Consider the following 14,660-nt stretch of genomic DNA (forward strand, 5'->3'; position numbering starts at 1 on the left):
ATTAATCTTGTTCATCCTTCTCCAAGTTTTGGCACCTCACTGTTCACTACTTTTTCTGTCATTAATTAATATAGTAAGCCAATGGAACTGACAGCCACCAGAGGCCCGGAGGCAAGGTATGAGAAGGCCCAGCTCTCTGCTCCCAAAAGGGGCAGGGCCTTGTGTAATCACCCCTTAATGCTGCTCCCGACAGTCCTAAGAGCTGCTTGGAGCAACAATCTGGCAGCAATTTGTAGGGACCCACGGTGCTGGGCCTCACTGGATTGCTGGGCTCTAGGGCAACTGACCCATTCCATAATCCCCATCAGCAGGCCTCTTATAAACAACACTTGTAGTGCTACAGAATTTTGGGCTACCTCACTGCTAACTTTTTATCAGGTTGAAATTTGACCTTTTTATCCCTACTTCTGCTCCCCCATTCCCTACAATAGTTTCTACCTCTCACCCCACATTCACGTTTCTTTACCAGTTCTTAAGTGACCTAAGCAAAGGCTTTTTGACAACCCAGATGAATTGCAGCTGGTTCCCCTTTCTCCACTTTTCTGAATAATCAAAATACTCTGCTAGATTAAAGAGTTAGTTGACTTCTCCTTGTAAATTTAATTCTGGTGAAAAGTTCTATACTTATAGTGGAGATGGATACTTTCTCTTTGTTCATGGAGGATAGGTCCATCAGTGGATGGGATGGGCAGAGATGGTAACCCTAGCCTCTGTCAGAAGCTGGGAATGGGTGATAGGATGAATTACTTGACAATTACCGGTCTGTTCATTCCCTTGGGGCATGTGGCATTGGCCGCTTTTGGAAGATTAAAGTCCATTTAGCCTACTATGTTGAGTAGGAACAGATCCTACAGTGGATGTGTTGTAATTTAGTTTGCAGGGAATTTAAATCAATAACTAGAGCTGAACAGCCTACTTGAGAATTTGAAAGTGGAAGGCAGCTTGGGTGAAAGTGATAATTAAATGATAAAATTCAAAATTCTAATGCTGGTCTATACTATGAGATAAGGTCAAATGCATTAAGGTCAACCTTTTTTCACCCATTTTGTAAAGTCAAAGGTACATGTCCTCACTATGTGCAAAAATTAGATGTAATTTGAAGTAATATTCCCAGAAAGGTGGCTACCATCATCTTTGAGAGTTATGCACTGTGGGAAGCTATCCCACAGTTCCTGCATCCCTTTTTTATTCCGAGTTATGCTCCCTACAGATTGGCTCGGGGTGCCTGCCATTTAGGGTTCTGTAATGTACTCGTCTCCTCCCTCTCCCTCCACTTGAACAATGGCAAACAGTTTCTTTGTGCTCTTTTTATTCCCCTGACTATCTGTACAGATGCCACAGCAGCATAAGCATGGAACCCATGGCGGTTCCCAGTGAGCATTGCAGCAGCATGGCAATCATATTAACCATAGTCAGCCTTATGCTGGTGTATATCCACGGTCCAGCGGAATGAGGAAGAATCTCAGGAGGCCATGGACATATTCTGCAAAGCACTTGAGCTGAGCAACTGACAGTTGCTACCAGCATTCGACCCTCTGGACACAGTGGAACGCTGGTTCTGATGCCATCAGACAAACACAGACTGGTACGGGGTGGGCAAAAGCCTCTCAGCGGGCCAGATCAGGCCAGCCTTGGGCTTTGATGCAGCCTATGAGCCGATTACAGGCCCCAACCCCTAATTACAGGACCCACAAGGGAGGGGGAAGGAGGAGCTCAGCCCCTCCGCCCTGCACTGCTGCTGGAGAGGAGGCAGCATCGGGTCTCAGGCTCCTCAACAGGGCCAGCCTGGAGCAGCCGCTACTGCAGCCAGTTGGCCTGGGGCCAGCCCAGGAGGTGAAGCTGCTGCGGCCGTGCAGTCTGAGGCTGGCCCTGGAGGCGCTGCTGCTTCAGTGCTTCTGGGACTAGCCCTGGGCTGCCTGGTCACCGTAGCAGCACCTCCAGGGCGGCCTCAAGTCGCGTGGGTGCAATAGTGGCACCATTGGGGCTGGCCCCAGGCCATGGTGCCTCCAGAGTGGCCTCAAGGGCAGCCACAAGCCGCAGCAGCAGGGGCACCTGCAGAGCCAGCCCTGGGCCATGTAGCTGTGGCAGGGGCACCTCCAGGGTTGGCCACGGTGCCTTGGGGGTAGCTTGTGGTTGCGGGGCCTGCAGAGCCTGATCCAAGCCACGTAGCTGCAGCAGTTGCACCTCCAGGGTCAGCCCTAAGCACCTCCTGTGGCTGTGGGGCCTTGGGTCTGGTTGTGTTGCTGTGGCAGCAGCAGCGGCTTCTCCAGGGCCACCTGTGGCTGCGGTGCCTCGGGGCCAACCCTGGATCACATGGGTCCAGCAATGGTTTCTCTGGCTTCCAGGACTGCGTGGCTGCAGCAGCGTGGCCTCCCTCTGGGGTGGTAGGGATAGTGTGGCTGCAGCCGTTACTTCAAGGGAGCACAAAGCCAGGTAAAGTTCCCCCTTATGCCCAGACCCTCTCCCCACCTGCACCCCAATCCCATCACATCCATCCCCCACAAGATCCAGCACCCTCAGCTTGCTCCGACATCCTCCCTTGTTCTTGTACCTTCTTTCCTGGCCACATGTTGCACCCTCCCTTGTTCTTGCTCCCTCCACCTGGCCAGACACCCTACTCCCAGCCTGCTTCTGCATCCCAGCTCCCTCCCAGATCTTCCACCCTATCCCTATCCTACTTGCTGGCAGCCCTGTCTCATGCACTGTACCCCCCATTTGTCTCTACCCCAGAGCCTAAGGAGGTCCATATAATCCACTAACTTCAGAACCCCGTCAAAGTAAATCTGGTCTATGGGAAGCCCTGAACCTCAGTTTCTCCCTTCCCTTCATGTCACCCCTTGAGGTTGTGGCACCAGCGGAGTGAGGTGTCTTAATGGGGGCCACATCAGTGAGTGCTGAGGGGTTTTGGAGTTTTTTTTGCTTCTCACTTATGTGATTCCCCAATTGATTTTTTTTTTTTTTTTTTTTTTTTTTTGTAGGTGAGTGACCCTAGACCCAAAAAGGGTTTTCTACCTCTCCCATAAATAAGAAAACATTGAAACCTTTTGTTGGACATAATATTTGACTTAGTTTATCAAACTTCATTTTAAATAAACATGAGATAGTTAAAACACTTAAACAGTTTCATAATTTAAATTAAGCTGTTCTTACTAGCTGCAGCTGGTTCAGAATATAAGGTCACCGTACCCAGCAGGATAGTTCTCAACCCCGCCTCTTCTGCCCAAGGCCCTATCCCTTCCAGGTTGGCTCTCAGCCACTTTCAAAATTTGTGAAGTGGTCCCCTTCCAAGATCCTGGGACCACACAGTTATGCAGCCATGGGACAATCAGCAGCGGCTGCAAAACTTTCGCATGCCTAAGGCCTCTTTCATGAAAGTTTGCCAATTGCTTTCCCTGGCCCTGAAGTGCAAGAATACCAGAATAAAACCTGCTCTGACAGCGAAGAACTGAGTGGCAATTGTCCTGTGGAAGCTTGCAACCACAATGGCCAGTTGGGAATCAATTCAGAGTGGGGAAATCTACATTGAGGGCTGCTATGATCCAAGGAGCCACGGTAATCAATACCATTCTGCTGCAGACAGTAGTGACTCAAGGAAACTCGGAGGACACAGTGGATGTCTTTGCCATGATGGGGGTGCCCCAATTGTAGTGGAGCAACAGATGGAACACACATCCCTATCTATCCCCCAACCACTTTGCCAAGGTGATCTCGGTTATCCCGCTCACCTGCTAAACACTCCTTCATACACTGGTCTCCATGCTGCTACCCAAGGCTGCCAGAAGAGTGTCTTTAAGAGGGATCCATGGACTGGCTGGGGAAGCTGGTCAGGTTCCCCCACCCCAGCCAGGATTGTAAAAGTGGCATGAGTGCCGCCACGATCCAGACCAGTGGTTCCCCACCTGGGGTTCCCTAGTAGTCCACGATGGTACTGTAGGGAGTCCACAGAAAGTTTCAAACAGAAATTAAAATAAATGCATGGCACCTTTTGCAGCCAGCACATCCTTCAGCCCACGTTACTTCTCGCAGCTCAGGAAGCAATGTGGGTCGAAGGACGTGCCAGAGGCTGGCATGCTCTGTGCCAGCAGTCAGCAAGTCCCACAGCCTGCACTGCTTCCCAAGCTGTGGGAAGTAACGGGACCTGAGGGACATGCTGGCTGCTGGCACAGAGCCTCTCAGGTCCCATGGCTGAGCGCGACATGCTCTGTGCCAGCAGCCAGCATATCCTTCAACCTGCACTGCTTCCTGAGCAGCCTGTGGGACATGGCTCAGGAAGCAGCATGAGCGGAAGAATGTGCAGGCACAGCTATATTGTTCGGCGGTAGGGGGGTCCATAAAATTTTAATAGATTGAAAAGGGTCCATATGCTTGAAAAGGTTGTGAGTCACCAATCCAAACTTTTTCTTCTGGTACAACTGCCTCAGCTCCTTATTTGTATGCGGCACTGCTGGGCATCCCTGGCACATCATTTCTACTCCATGCACTTTGCAATCTTGGCAGAGAGAAGTGTATTCTTCTTGCTGGTTCATAGTTCTGCAAGAACAGATTCCTCTCCCCACACAGCAATGAGCAGGGCTCGACAAAGTAGTGACTCTATGCACCTGTGGTGAGTAGATTTCAGCTGGACGCCCTGTTCATTTGCAGCGTGCACATGTGCAATGTGGGGCTGGCGAGCGGCTTTCACTGCTGTTCGTCAAGCCCTGGCAATGAGGTCCAGGATCTCCTGCATGCTCCATGCTGGTGCTTGTCTGCAACTCTGGGAACTCATGGTCAGGTGAACTGCTAAAATGTGCTGCTTGCTCTGAGGTCTGTCACCACATTGGTCACACAGGAAATTAAATTCAAATTTTCCTGTTCATCTAGGGTATATTCCACGAGGGCAAAGGGACTTATTGGAATAGCACACTTATGAAATAAGACCAAAATAAGCTATGCAATTTGCTGTGTAGATTAAGCCCTAAAGAATAGTGGAGTTGAATGTCCTGGCCAGAGTGGTCACCATAGGACACTTAGGACACCTCCACCAGGCAAAGAACTTCAATTTTCACAATACTGCATCTGCGTTACCATCAAGTTGACAAGATCAAATTTAGCGTCACTTATCGTGAAAAGTAGGTGTACCAAAATTGATTTTAATGGCTCTAAAAGGCAATGGAACAGGCTTGGTGGTGTGGAGTCACCGTTTACAAATTTGACCTAATGCAGCTAAGTTCCACCTAAACTCCCAGTGTAGACAAGGCCTAAGGAATGGTAGGAGGGAGAACAGCAAAATAAAGACAATGGATTTCAGGAAGACAGATTTATAGCAAACTCGGGGAATGGTAGGTAAGATCCCAAGGTAAAAATGTGTCTAAGAAGGAAAACAATTGGCAATTTTTCAAAGAATCATTATCAAGGGCATAAGAAGAAACTATTTCACTGTGTAGTAGTGTAGGAAAGATAGGAAGCACAGCAAGCTATCACTCTGGCTTCAATCTTTAATGACCTAAAATGAAAAAGGAATCCTACAAAAAGTAGAAGCTAGGTCAAATTACAAAAGATGAATACAAACAAATAACACAGTTATGGAGGGGCACAATTAAAAAGCCCAAGGAACAAAAGATCAGACTAGCTAGATACATAAGGATAACAGGAAAACATTATATTACAAATACATTAGAAGCAAGAGGAAAACCAAGGACAAGATAGTCCCATTACTCAATGAAGATGGAAAAACAATAATAGAAAATGTGGAAATGGCAGAGGTGCTTAAAGGCTTGTTTTGGTTTTTCACCAATAAGATTAATGGTGACTGGATGCCTGACATAGTAAATGCCAGTGAAAATGGAGTAAGCCCAGAAACTAAAATAGGGAAAGAAGAAGTTAAAAATTACTAGTCTTCATAAAAAATAGATGTCTTCATAGATGTCTTCAAATCAACAGGGCCTGATGAAATGCATACTGGAATATTCAGCAGCTGAGCCATTATCCATCTACCATGAAAAGTAATGGAATACAAAAGAGATTCCAGAAGACTTTTTTCCATGTTTAAAAAGAGAAATAAGGACAACTCAGGAAACTACAGACCAGTCAGCTTAATTTCCATGCCAGGAAAGATAATGTTAATTTTTTGCTCCATCTAGAGGATAATAAGTGGGGGTAACTTGCTAAGGCTGTGACAACCTCTGCTGTCTGGTCATTATGCAAAGGGGGCTCCAAACCTGTCTGACCAGCTAACCCCCATGGGGAGAAACAAAGGAAGGTGGAATGCCGCCCCTGGCTGGGGGGCAGGGCTGGAGGAGAGTTAGTTAGTTTTCTGTCTGGGAGCATGGAGGAAGCAGCCTCAGCAACAGGCTGGGGGTTTTAGAAGCCGGACCCCCCACCCCATATCAAGGGGGGGCTGAGGCATCCTAGGCCTGCCCTGTAACCTGGTGACATCTGTGCTGTGCTGTATTCTGGAGAGGCAATAAACTCCCTCTGTTCTACCAGCTGGTGGAGTCTGTTCGTGCCCTTTCGGGGGTGCAGGAGGCGGGGGACCCCAATGTGCCGTCACATAAGGTGATAAGTAACAGCATGGATTTGAAAAGAACAAATCATGTCAAACTGACCTGATAGCTTTATTTGACAGGATAACAAGCTTTGTGGATGAGGGAAGCAGTAGATGTGGTATATCTGGACTTTAGTAAGGCATTTGATATAGTCTTGCATTATTTGTTCATTCATAAACTAGGGAAATACAATCTAGATAGAGCTATTATAAGGTTGGTGCATAACTGGTTGGATCACCATTCCCAGAGAGTAATTATCAATGGTTCACAGTCATGCTGAAAGGACTTAAGATGTGAAGTTCTGCAGGGATCAGTTTGGGGACCGGTTCTGTTGAATATCGTCAACGATTTAGATAATGGCATAAAAAATACACTTATAGAATAAATTTATAAAGTTTGCAGATGATACCAAGCTGGGAGGGGTTGCAAGTGCTTTGGAGGATAGAATAATTCCAAATGATCTAGACAAACTGGAGAAATGGTCTGAAGAAAACAGGGTGGAATTCAGTAAGGACAAATGCAAAGTATTCCATTTAGTAGGGATCAATCAGTTGCACATGTACAAAATGGGAAATGACTACTTAGACAGAAATACTGCAGAAGAGGATTTAGAGATCATAGCTAAATATGAGTCAACAGTGTGACACTGTTGCAAAAAAAGGAAACATTGTTTTAGGCTGTATTAACTGGAGTGTAAGCAAGACAAAAAAAGTCATTCTTCCACTCTACTCTGGGCCTCAGTTTGAGTATTGTGTCCAGTTCTGGGCACCACATATCAGGACATATTAGAAGAAATTGCAGAAAGTCAACAACAAAAAAGCAACAAAAATTATTAATGATCTAGAAAACATGGTGTATGAGTGATTAGCCACATGGCTGCCCTATACATTTAGGCTACGTCTACATGGGCATGATTTTGCTCAAGAACTCTTTGCGGAAGAATTCTTCTGCAAAAATTGTTCCAGAAGAGAGCGTCTACACTGGCATGTGCCTTTGCGCAAGAGATGTGCTTTTGTGCAAGAGCATCCTTGCCAGTGTAGACGCTCTCTTGCGTAAGAAAGCTCTGATGGCCATTTTAACCACAGGGCTTTCTTGCGCAAGTAATTCATGTTGCCTGTCTACACTGGCCTCTTGCGCAAGAACAGTTGCCTAAGAGGGCTTATTCCTGAGCGGGAGCATCAGAGTTCTTGCACAAGAAGCACTGATTTCACACATCAGAACGTCAGTGTTCTTGCGCAAGAACTCCCCGCCAGTGTAGACAGGCAGCAACTGTGTTGCTGGAGTTGTGACACAGAGTCAAAAATGTAAATTAATTAACTTTGTTCATATGGAACTCTGAAACAATTTGGGCAAGGAAATGGGGATGAGGCCTGTGAATAACCCTGTCCTAGTGAAACCCTGTAAATAGGGGACCCGCCCTAAAAGACCGAATTGCCCTTATCATTTGAGATGATGTAATAGCTACTTAAAAGGCATTCTTCAGTGGTATGGGGAAAAGGATCCTAAGGGCTCACAGGAGGGATGCAACAATCTGTTAATATTATACTGAGAATCTGAGACGACTTGGACTGGGGGAAAGTGTAACACTTGCAAAAGTAGCAGACATCATTCTGGGATATAGTAGCAGTGGAAGCTGTAAGCAAGACACAAATAGTAGTCATTCCACTGTACTCCATACTAATTAGGCCTCAACTGAAATATTTTGTTCAGTTCTGGGTGCCACATTTCAGGAAAGATATGGACAACTTGGAGAAAATCCAGAGAAGAGCAACAAAAATAATTAAAGGTCTAAAAAACATGACTTACAAGGGAATATTGAAAAATTTGGGTTTTAGTCTGGGACAGAGAAAATGGGAAAAGGAGTTATGATAACAGTTTTCCTGCACACAAGATTGTTACAAGGAGAAGGAGGGGAAAAAAATTATTTTCTTTAATCTCTAATGATAGGTCAAGAAGCAATGGATTCAAACTGCAGCAAAGGAGGTTTTGGTTGGATATTAGGAGAAACTTCCTAACTGGCAGAGTAGTTAAGCACTGGAATAAACTGCAGAGAAGTTGTTGAATTTCCATCACTGGAAAATTTAAGAGCAGGTAAAGTAGACACAAGTCCTTTGAGGTAAATCCCAATTTCAACTCTGATCCACTTGTAAAATTCTGCAAGAATGGGTAGGAAGAAGCAGTGCTCCAGAGACAAATTGAGACATGAACCTCCCCCACCAGGACCCACAGAACTGAGACTAGAGTTGATATCTCTTTGACTCATCCCAGGTTTCAAGTATCTACCACTGACTTGCATAGAATCTTCATAGGAGGGGCATGTCTTAAAGCCTGAAGATTTAACATTCTTCCATAGCAGCTTCTGTCCCAGTACAACAGAATATAAGAATGGCCATCCTGGGTCAGACCAAAGGTCCATCTAAGCCAGTATCCTGTTGGCCAAAAGTGGTCAATGCCAGATGCCCCAAAAGGAGTGAACAGAACAGGTAATCATCAAATGATCCCTTGCCTGTCTAGGGATGTAATAGTGTATTCCATTAGCCAATTAGCAAAAGCTTATAAGTTAATAGACTACACACATTTCCTCTCCACCCACCAGTAAATTTTTTAGCAGGCTGGCCAGCAGCCTGGCTGAGTCCTGGTTTCTGCCAGGTCTGGGACCTACCCCCACTATGGCTCTGCATTTAAAGTGTATTAGGAGCCAGGCGTGTAGGCAGCCCAGCTCAGTTCCCCCTGCAGACGGGCTGCTGCCACCCCATGCTGCTGCCTCTGTTATCCAAGGCAGCAGCATGGGGCAACCGGAAGCCAGTCTGTGAGGGGAGGGGCCTGAGCTCCCAGACCCAGTGTGAGCTGGGTTTTTAAACTGGCTCCCCTCACAGACCAGCTCCATCTGGCACCCCGTGCTGCTATCTGTGATACAGAGGCAGCAGTGTGAAATGGCAGGGGGTTCTTCGGGACTATTCATCTGTCATGGGGGTGGGGCCAGAGCACACTGGCTGCCTGCCCCACCCCCGGGGACAAATGAATAGTCAAGTAAATGCTAAGAATTCATGAGGTTAATTGACTATTCAATTAACCGATATTTAACATCCCTACTCCTGTCATCAATTTCCAGCTTCTGACAAACAGAGGCTAGGGACACCGTTCCTATCCATTCTAGTTAATAGCCAATGATAGACCTAACCTCCATGAATGTATCTTGTTTTAGAATTAATTTAGCTTAATTTATCTAGAATTAACCTAGTTTAGTAGCCTTTTATTTTTCATCTAATTAATAAAAATGGTTAAAAAAAAGTTTATTTTTTAAAAGTTAAGCGGGGTTTTGTCTGGCTCAGTTATTGGTGACAATAACTGAGCCCGCCTAATTGTTTATACCCTGGGGAGGGGGACACAAGGAGATCTAGGGCACAGCTGGGACCCAAAAGACATCACTGGACAAAGGAATCCAATCTTATATGCAATGGGGCACAGACACATGAAGAGTGAGGAATCCATGTGGACATTCAAAGAAGAAAGAAATGCTACTGAGATGTATGGGTTAAAAACTGATGTGACAACTGTAAACATGAAAACACAATTTGAAAAGCTTAAATTTCCAAACAGCATTACCTTCGGTATTGGATACTGTGTAGGTGCAGGAGCATCTTCTCGTCCAAAGTCAATCATAGTTCCACATTTTGGAATATCTGCTACCCACACACCTTCGAACAACTGGCCTTTGTTCAGATAAAAAAATTTTCCTTGGCCATGTTTCTTTCCATCTTTCCATGTTCCTTCATACCGATTTTCATTTGCTGTAATGTTGAAATAAAAGATTTGGATGGACAATGAAAGGGTGAACATTTTAATTACATTACTAGAAATTAACCAAATTCAACAAAACATGGATAAGCTGACACAAATAAAACTTCTGCCTGGCTCCATCTATAATGGAGCAAAAATGTAGACAAACACTTATTTTAAGTATTGAATTGATTCATTACGCTGTATTCACATGCAGGTAATATTCATTTTCCACAAATATTCTAAAATACGTTTAGTGCAGAGGAATAGTAAATTTTAAACAAATATTACAGAAAAGTTAGAGAATGCAAATTCAAATCTATATTCACATTGGGACTATCACATTGAACTATTCACATTGGGATCCTGGCTCAAATTCTGTTCACTTGGGAAAAAGGAAGATAATAGGTGACCTTTGTGACTAATCAAAATAATCTGAATGTCACATACTTGCAGTTAATTTCTTGTGCATGAATCACAGGTCAAGAATATTCACACAAATGTGTGATTTGTTCATGGACATTTCATGGACAGGAAAATACATTCATTAGATAAATTACATGTACAAATTATTTGCTCAACTCTACTGTACCTCGTACAATTTTTCTGCATACAGCAGTAAGACTGTCTTTTTTTACAGAGTTTCATACTCCTTATTGTTTAAGATTCAGACCATGGCAGACAAGAAAGAGTGTCATCTACACACCGTACAGAGTTGCAACGAAAGGAGAGCTTTTATAGAGGTGGCATTAATTCTATGAGTATACAAGTCACCTAGAACTTCACCTCTGAGAGATGCTGGAATGCTACTAGTAGCACCATCATGATACTTTTACAACACACTGCTCTTGACCTCTTCTGTCCCAGCTACAGTGATTCTGGCCACAATACACCCACTCCAAAAATAGTGTTAATTTATGTCTGTGTTACTCATAACATTGGTTGGAGGCACCTTGGGATCCAGGAGAACTCCAACCTCCTTTGCATTTGTGATGATGGTGAAATCTTTGGGCTAACACTACAGAGAACATTAGGCTATTTGGGTATGTCTACACTACAGCACTAATTCGAACTAACTTAGTTCGAATTAGTTAATTCGAACTAAGATAATTCGAATTAGCGCATCTAGACTTAAAAACTAGTTCGAATTAGCATTTTGCTAATTCGAACTAGCATGTCCACACTGAGTGGACCCTGAACTGGGGTTAAGGATGGCCGGAAGCAGTGCCGGCAGGGCATCAGATTAGGACTTAGAGCGTGGAGCTGCTACCTCACGCTAGCCGAGGGCTGTGCTTAAAGGAACCCAACCCCCACCCCAGACAGACAGTTCTCAGGGTTTCCCCGCTTGCAAAGCAGTCCTGGCTTGGAGTGCCCTGAGTGCCCACACTTGGCACATCACAGCACTCGGCCATCTGCCCGGCTGCACTTGCCGCAGGCTGCCATCCGGGGGCGGGGTAAATCAAGGGGCTTCAGAAGAGTTTCCACCCCGAGGAGCCCACAGAGCCAGCCCAGTCCTCCCCACTGGGGGCTCGTACCCCATTCCTCCCTCACCCCCTTCCACTTACCCCTCCCTAGCCCCCCTCCCTGATGTACAAAATAAAGGACACGTGTGTTCAAAAACAGAAACTCTCTTTATCCCCAGAGTGGCCACCAGGGAAAGCTGGGGAGGGCTAGCCTCCCACTAGTTCGAATTACGTGGCTACACAGCCCTTAATTCGAACTAGTTAATTCAAACTAGGCGTTAGTCCTCGTAGAATGAGGTTTACCTAGTTCGAATTAAGCGCTCCGCTAGTTCGAATTAAGTTCGAACTAGCGGTTTGTATGTGTAGCGAACGTCTGTTAGTTCGAATTAACTTTGTAGTGTAGACATACCCTTGGGCACTTGGGAAGGCAAGCGTACAAGTGGAACCCCCTTTTGAAGGTGGCTATTGCACAGATAGGTTAGCAAAGGGAAACGAGGATGCCTAAATGAAGTTTCATCCAGCACTTAGGCTCAGGCTCTGATCCTTTCTGTTCTTGGCCCAGTGGCTTGGAGATTTAACAAAACATGAGACTGGCCTGGATATACCTATGCTAGCAAGCATTCAGGATCCGCTGAAATATTGGAGGTCTGATCTGAACTCTTTCCATGGCAGCTGAAGAACTATTGTTCATTCCCATGGTGTCTGTTGTACATTTGGTACGGTCTGGTTTAAAATCTTCCTGTAATGGACTATAACTGAGCCAGTAAATCAGTGTTATTCCCTAGATCATCCTCTCCAGGCATTCTGCCAGCATAAGCAATTTAATCCTCAATTGTAGCTCATCGTGACCGCCATTGAAGAACTGCTTTTCTTTCCCCACTGCAAAGCTTTCAGCACGTGGGCATATTTCCAGAGATTGAGCTGAATATAGTCAGCTTGTGGGCATCGAACAATTGTGCTAGCTAATTTTAATCAAAAAGAATCCAGCTTATAATCAGTTCCAGGCAGTGACAAAAGTAGCTGGGCTCTGAAACAGAGTAGAGAGCAACCAATGGCTCAGCCATTACACACAGGAACATGTGTAATTGCTTGAGCAAATTAATGATACAAAGGTAAGGGAAATTTCACTTGAATTGCAAAACTCTATGCAATAATTTCAATAGTGTCACCCTCCGCAGTGTCACAGGGGGACACATTGCACCCGGGCTCTCCACTCTATGTCCTTCGGTTGGTGGACATTTTCCAATGCTATGTCAGAAATGGGTCAAATTGGATATAATTCTAAAGCCCTTTTCCCCACACATGCAATGGTACCATTGAGAAAAACAATGTAGTTATACATATAGGCTGTGTCTAGACTGGCCAGTTTTTCCGGAAAATCAGCCACTTTTCCGGAAAAACTTGCCAGCTGTCTACACTGGCCACTTGAATTTCTGCAAAAGCACTGACGATCTCATGTAAGATTGTCAGTGTTCTTGTGGAAATACTATGCTGCTCCCATTCAGGCAAAAGTCCTTTTGCGCAAAAGGGTCAGTGTAGACAGCTCAGATTTGTTTTCCTCAAAAAAGCCCTGATCGCAAAAAATAGCGATCGGGGCTTTTTTGCGGAAAAGCGCGTCTAGATTGGCACGGACGCTTTTGCGCAAAAAGTGCTTTTGCGGAAAAGCGTCCGTGCCAATCTAGACGCTCTGTTCCGAAAATGCTTTTAACGGAAAACTTTTCCGTTAAAAGCATTTCCGGAAAATCATGCCAGTCTAGACGTAGCCATATATATATATATTTATATTAGAGAAAATGATAAACAATCACCTGTCTCAACTATAACATAGGCATGTCACTCATAAGCTTTCACACAGTAAAAAAATTGTGGCCCTCAACTGACAGTATGGTATTATCAAGGCACAGAACAGGAGACCTGGTTAGATTTTTTTAATGTTAAGGATTGCTATCAGTGGAAGGAGGGCTTCAAGTTGAATTCCCATCATCAGCAAAAAGAAGTGGGTCGGGGTATTGATTTATCAGCTTTGTTTATTATTCCAAAATAGCTGTAATAAGGCACCGATTAAGATGTCAGCATGCAGCCAGAAATTACTGGAATCTATCTGCAAATGGTATGTATATAATTACATAGCACATTATATAACAGTTACAATTCCAGAGTAATGTATTGAAAAATCCTTGTTTTTACTTTGGTCTTGATCATTTTTAGGTGACAATGGAAGAGTAAGGGTATGTCTACACTACAGTTTTGTTGGAAAAATGGCCAGTTTTCCAACAAAACCTGAATTATGTCAACACTGCAATCATGTTCATTCAAAAGTAAATCAAAAGAACAGAAAGGGGTTCTTCTTTGAGTGGCCTTGGGGGTGCTCCACTCTAGGTGTCGGGTCCATCCCGGCGCCGCTGGTCGGAAGATTTCAGAACCATCTTCAGCTGGTCTGCACATGTCCCCTGCAGCATGCGGCTTTCGCACCTTTGATCACGGGCGCAGACCAGCACTCCCCCCGCCAGTTCTTCTCACCGCTCGCCGCTTGACTTATCCCTGAAATGATAAATCAAAGGGAGAGACCCAGAGAGGGGAGGAGGGCAGGTCGTGGAGCACCCACGGGGCACATCTCGAAGAACCACTGTTACTACACAGGGTAACTTGTTCTTCTTCTTCAAGTGGCCCCGGGGGTGCTCCACTCTAGGTGACTGTATAGCAGTAACCGGAACACCAGCACTCCGGGTCAATTAATTATTGCCTGTAAAAGACAGGACTGCGGAAGCCACCGCGTGGTCTGACGCCCATTGTTGCACTATGGCATAGTGTCTCATAAAAGAAGTACTCTACAAATATCCGCTAGGGGAATTCCCCTGGCAAAGGCCGTAGAAGTTGCTACTGCCCTAGTAGA

The 14,660-nt window shown here is 45.2% G+C and overlaps 1 protein-coding gene across 1 annotated transcript in view; it reads right to left on the reverse strand.

Moving 5' to 3' along the window:
* Positions 1-14,660, reverse strand: part of MORN3 (MORN repeat containing 3) — a 36,254-nt gene that overhangs the window by 2,133 nt on the left and 19,461 nt on the right. Inside the window, exon 5 of the mRNA XM_025177943.3 lies at positions 10,131-10,315. Coding sequence (XP_025033728.1) covers positions 10,131-10,315 — 185 coding nt within the window. The remainder of the gene's footprint in view (positions 1-10,130; positions 10,316-14,660) is intronic.

This window comes from Pelodiscus sinensis, chromosome Z, assembly GCF_052426305.1.
Source record: "Pelodiscus sinensis isolate ZL-2025 chromosome Z, ASM5242630v1, whole genome shotgun sequence".
Lineage (NCBI taxonomy): Eukaryota > Metazoa > Chordata > Testudines > Trionychidae > Pelodiscus > Pelodiscus sinensis.